Raw genomic sequence first — 5,903 nt, forward strand, 5'->3', positions numbered from 1 at the left:
ACCACTTCTCCAGCCATGCTGAGGCCGCGTCCCACATACGGCAACTAGGATGTGCAGCTATGACACACAACTATCTACTGGGGCTTTGGGGGAAAAATAAATAAATAAAATTATTTAAAAAAAAATAATAATAATAGTGGACATTGTTTAAAAAGCCAAATAGTGCAAAAAGTTTCATAATAAACACTTGCTGTTCCCCACCCCACTCCTCACTATGCTCCTCACTCCTTGAAGTCTTCCTTCCAAAGGCAAACACTCTTGACTCCCTCCTTACTTCTTTTTTTTTTTAAAGATTTTATTTATTTATTTTTTCCCCCCAAAGCCCCAGTAGATAGTTGTGTGTCATAGCTGCACATCCTTTTAGTTGCTGTATGTGGGACGCGGCCTCAGCATGGCCGGAGAAGCAGCGCGTCGGTGCGCGCCCGGGATCCGAACTCGGGTCACCAGCAGTGGAGCGCGCTCACTTAACCACCAAGCCACGGGGCCGGCCCCCTCCTTACTTCTAAATAACATGCATATACTACAATATTTTAGTTAGTGCTTTTTAGATTTGTATCTATTTTCTACTCTGGTAAGGATTTAGCTCTCTGATACAACTATCCCCTCAGCTCCCCCCTCCACATTCCAATATATTATCATTTTTGACTAAATAAGTATTTGGGGTTTCTATTATTATGGCTATGCAATTATTCATAGCTGAGCATTTTAGTATACTATGATTTCATGTCCTTTCTTGTTTTTTTTATTCCCCGAAGTTGACAATTGTTTTGATGTTTTTTTCTCTGTACTCATTGACAATTCCTGCACCTTCCTAGAGGTTCTGTTTCTTGGAGGCATGTTCTAAACAATTCCATTCTTCTTGCTTTTGGATTAATTTCTTTTTAGGCCTGCTGCAAAGCTATCATCTTGGGAGTCTGTTGTCATCCTAGGAATTCTTTTTTCCTTTCCTCTGGTTAGTATTCTCTGTTTGCTGGATCACATGTCTTACTCTTTCTTGGTTTGTTTGGTTTGCTTAAAAAAAAATGGGAGCACATTTTTTGGGTTAGAAAAGCAGTAATTCAATAACAGGTAGGGTAATGCCAGCTCTTGAAAATTCTGTCCTGTAAGCTATAGTGATCCACTCTAAACTGGTTGTCCTTTATAGCAGTTGCACTGCCATTGTGGGATCTCCCTTCACCGTCTTCCTTTACTTTTGCCTCTCTCCTGTGTTGGATCTCTTCTGTATTTATATCTTCTTTTTCTTTTTTGGTTTATGCCCTCATTTTGGAAGAATGTGTGCTCCCATAGCTTCTTGAGAAAGGCTGCATGGGGAGCCAAAATTTTTGAGGTTTTGTATGTCTGCAAAAATGTTTATTCTACCCTCACATTGACTGAATGGTTGAGCTGGGTATAGAATTCTAGGCTGGTGTATTAGTTAAGGAACAGACCTCAGTGTACTATAGTTCAAGCAAGATAGTTTATTCCTCTCTTGTATTGATAGTCCAGAGGAAGCAGGCAGGAAAACAAGGTTGCCCAAGCACCCAGTTTCTTTCCAACATATTGTTCCACCATTCCCTAGGTCAATCCTAAGCCAACTTAACCAGCAACACCTCTGAATTCAAGCCCACAGGAAGGGGAAAGAGAGGAAGTGGAGAGCAAGTAATTTCCTTTCAAATTGTGACCAAGACAGTTGTACACACTCTGCTCATGTTCGATTGGTCCCTGTGGGGTGAAGTTATTCTCTAGTCTATCTTTTTGTTGCCTTTTCAGGTCCTAGTTTTACACAGGGGTCTAGATCCAATCTTCTGTATTCATTTTCTACATTCTGTGTGTGAAGCCCATTAAAACCCAAAATTCCAGGCCCCAGGGATAAGCAGAGGCCTGAGCAGAACCATCAGCTTAAGCCCTAAGGGCTTCCCAACACTTTGAGTAGCATGCCCACCCATCACCACTACCTACAAAGTGGTCTGGTGCTGCCATCTTGCTGCCCACATCTCCCCCTCTCCCTCACACACCAGGCTCTAGACCCTCTGGCTTCCTTGCTGTTCCTAGAGATCAACAAGCTCTTTCCCACCTCCTGGCCTTTTCACATGCCATTCCCACTGCCTGACTCTTCCCCCAGATATCCATTTGGCTTGCTCCCTCCCCTCAGTCTGCTCAAATGTCACCACCTCCGAGACTTTTGCTGACTACTGTGAGCAAAGTAGCCCCTCATCACTACCCCCTCCCCAGCTTTTACTTCCCCTCAGAGCACCCATCACTACTGATATGGTATCATATTTTATTTATTTACTCATGGTCTGACTCTCCCACTAGATATGTGCCTAGGTGGTTGATTTAGAACGTGATTCCAGAGAGCAGGAGTGAGGGAAGGCATGTGAACAGAGAAAGAGGAGGAGCCAATACAAGCATGTGTTATGAGTCAACCACTCCCAGGATGTTCTGAGGAGACTTGAACGATGGCTCAGAACTCGGTCAGGGGAAGAAAGAGAGAAGCCTGTATACCTCAGCTGCTGGCTCCTTGGGTCAAGGGTGGCCCCCACAGGTGTTTAATTCTCCTGCCCTTCTGGGTTGCATATGTGTCAGAGAAGCTCTGGGGCAAGAAGAAAGAGGCTCAGGCCCTGTGCAAAGCTGGTCACAGTCTGTTTGGAGGTGGTGGCTGCAGCAGTGGCTGGGGCTGAGGCTATGATACAGGGACCTTATATGGATATCTCCTGCTCTGCTCTTTCCCAAGCACTTTGATGAGTGACCAGATGCAGTAAACACTCAATGAATATTTGTTGAATCAATGAATGGTGCTTCAGTCTAGTGGGGAAAAGATAAGCAGCAATGAGTTAAGAAAATAAAGTGGGCCGTGAGTTATGATGGGGTAAATATAGGTTGTCAGGGGGCCTGCAGCAGAAGCCTAGCTTGTCTACAGGAGGACAGAGGACATTCAGGAGGAGATGGCCCTTAAGCTGAAATCTGGAAGATGCGCAGGAGTTAACTGCACGGCTGACTTATAAAACACTTGCACATCTAAGTAAAAATATCAGTGATAGAAATCATAGGTAACATTTACTAAGGACTTCCCATGGGCCAAATTTTCAGAATGCTTGATGGGCCTTGTTATTCTACTCTCTAACATGTGGACTGTTTGATCTGTTTTACCCAGGGGAAACCTGAAGCTCAGAGAAGTCAAGTGACTTGCAGTGATAGGGTAGAGATAACCATTTCCCCTCCTTTTACATAGGGGTGACTGAGGCCCAAAGCAGGGCAGCGACTTGCCCACAGTCATAGGAAGTTAATGGCAAAGCTGGGACTAAAACCCAGGTCTCCCAACTCCTGGGCTTGTGTCCCTGTTCCAGAGCTGGCCAGACAGAACAGGGGCTCAGGAAGAATGAGGGAGGAGGGTGAATTAAACATGGCCAGGCTGAGCTGGGCGGGCACTGCCTCCCTAGCTATTACCAGAAGAAGCTGAAGGAAGGCACCTGTAAGGCCCGAGAGATGGAATCGGCCATAGGCCGGCTGCAGTCCCGAAAGAAGCTTCCCTACAACCTCCAGCAGGCAGATACCTTGGAAGTCCCAGAACGAAGGGTCCTCAGGATGCTGAGCCGACTGAAGCAACAGGACTACGGTAGGGCCCTGGGCACGATGGGGGCTCTGCTTTCCCGTCCACCTGGCCTCCTTCCCTGGACCCTCACACAGCCAGACCCAGGAGCTGAGAGAACCGTTTTCCCACTTTGGGCTTAACTGTGTGCATCAGTGGATGGGCTGATAATCACTACCCCATCTCCAGCCCCTGCTGCCTTAGCCCTGAGCACAGGTTGGTTCCAAGAGCCTGGACTGTGAAGGGAGAGGGATTAGCAATCCCAGCTCACCATAACTGAGCACCCACTGGGGTCACTCACTGTGCTAGGCCCTTTGCAGATGCACTAGAATTTAATCCTCATAATCATATACTTACTCCATTTTACTGATAAGAAAACTGAAACCGAGGAAGTTTAAGCACCTTGCCCAAGCCCTCACAGCTAGTGCGTGTCAGAAACAGGAGTTTACACCCAGATCTGACTGCAAAATCTGTGCTCTTTTCACTGGGCAAGGCTGCCTCCCCATAATAGTGGGTACCATTTATTAGGCTCCTGTTGTGTGCCAAGTGATGGGCCAGGAGCATTCCAGAGTCTCTAGAGTGTGCCTACCAGACTTTGCCAGGACCCATCACAAGCTCCTCCTTAAGCTATTATTAGCCCTTACTCCGTGCTCAGCATTCAGCTGAGCGCTTTGCATATATTATCCCTTTAATCCTCATCAACTCTGTGAGGTGGGTACCACCATCATCTCTGGCTTATACAGAAGCTCAGAGAGGTTAAGTGATTTTCCCAAACCCATGCAGCAATTTGGGTGGCAAAGCCAGAATTTCACCTGGGCCTGCCTGTCTCCCAGTGCTGGGTGTGCTCTGAAGCATTCTCCTCCTCTGCCTCCTCCTCCCTTGCCAGCTGCCAACCTGCAGAGACCCTATGCCCAGGTGCCTTACATCCCGCTCTGCCTGCGACTGGACAAGAGAATAGTCCGCCGGAAGCAGGGCAGCCACTACGTGCTGGACCACCGCACCCCCACCAGCCTGGGCCCTGACATCCATAGCCTCTTCTTCCAGTCAGGATCTCAAGGAAATAGGTGGGTACCCAGAGGGCAGGGGCCCCAACTCAGGCCCATCCATCCCCTTCCTTACGAGTCCCCTGGCCTAACCCAAGGGGAATCCACCTTTCCAAGAGAGGGTACCTGGGAGACTGTTGCTCCAGGAAGGAAAAAGGGAAAAGGATGGAAGGAGGAAGAAACTAACCTTTGGGAGGGCCTGCATGCCAGGTACATTGATAGTTTGTCAGGGTACTTATGCCTTCCTGTGCCCAGGACTCAGTGGCACATATTGTCTTTCTCTTAGGCTGGCACTATCTGCTTTTCTCACGCAGGCGGTTTAACTCTCAAGTCCTTTGCCCAAGTCTGATTCCATGTTAGGAGTAGCAGGAAACAGGCTTAGCTGGGCAGAGGGGAGCTTCCCCTGCAGCAGTCCCCGTCCAGGTACCTTGGGATTAAAGAACACTGGGCTCAGAATCAGGTCCCCAAGCCCGACTGCTGGCTCCATCACTTCCCAGGGTGGGCCTCCTCTTTCCTTGGGCACAAGGGGATGGCTCATTTCCACCCTTCTCCCCGACCTCTCTCCCTAGGGAACACAGTTCTGACAGCCGAAAGTGGCTCAGTTCTGTGCCGGCTCGAACCCACTGACTGAGGAGTCCTGACTCCGGGCAGCCGTTCAAGGCCTGTGGACCTCTGCTCGATTTTGCTTTTGTGGCCTGGCAAGCCAATAAACACCAAGAACCTCAGCCTCTGCATCGTGCCAGGGAAGGGCCCCAGGTTTTCATCCCTCCACTTGGCTCTCAAGAGTGCAGCACCCCAGCCTCCCTCAGGCTTGAGAACCCCGGAAGCAAGGCTCACCTCAAAACCCTGCCCAGGGTTGGGGCTCCTGCTAGAGGAGGCCCTGGGTGACCTTCTGTGCCCTCTCAAAGCATAGAGCTGGGTCTCTCCTCAGATCACTGTCGCCCCCTTTGGACCAGGAGCCCCATGAGGGCAGGAATTCTCTCTCCCCACTTGCTCGCAGGAAGGGGTATACATAAGGGAAGTTACCTGGGAAAAACCCTGCCCTTAAAAATGGAAGGGCAGGAGGGGCCTCGGCCATGCTCTCACCAACAGAGCCCCAGGACCCAGGGGTCCCCTTCTCTCGGAGCCTAAGGGTGTGGTCCTTGCCCCCCAACCCACTCACCACCCAGGCCTATCTGTCTAACAAAGAGAAAGCCCTTCCCTGTGCCTGAGTGGAGGTAGCTCCCCAGCGGCCCAACAAGCAGCCATAGCAAGAGCTCACGAAGCCAGACACTGAAATGAGGACACGGCTC

At 49.4% G+C, this 5,903-nt stretch overlaps 1 protein-coding gene across 1 annotated transcript in view; it reads left to right on the forward strand.

The window, feature by feature from the left end:
- The window catches only part of SPATA21 (spermatogenesis associated 21), a 51,765-nt gene extending 46,527 nt beyond the window's left edge, over nt 1-5,238 (forward strand). Inside the window, exons 9-11 of the mRNA XM_087445757.1 lie at nt 3,420-3,595; nt 4,455-4,632; nt 5,181-5,238. Of these exons, the coding sequence (XP_087301883.1) occupies nt 3,420-3,595; nt 4,455-4,632; nt 5,181-5,238 (412 nt within the window). The remainder of the gene's footprint in view (nt 1-3,419; nt 3,596-4,454; nt 4,633-5,180) is intronic.
- The last annotated feature ends 665 nt before the right edge of the window (nt 5,239-5,903 follow it).

Source organism: Ceratotherium simum, chromosome 22, assembly GCF_057802395.1.
Source record: "Ceratotherium simum simum isolate JZ-2026a chromosome 22, ASM5780239v1, whole genome shotgun sequence".
NCBI classification, from domain to species: Eukaryota; Metazoa; Chordata; class Mammalia; order Perissodactyla; family Rhinocerotidae; genus Ceratotherium; species Ceratotherium simum.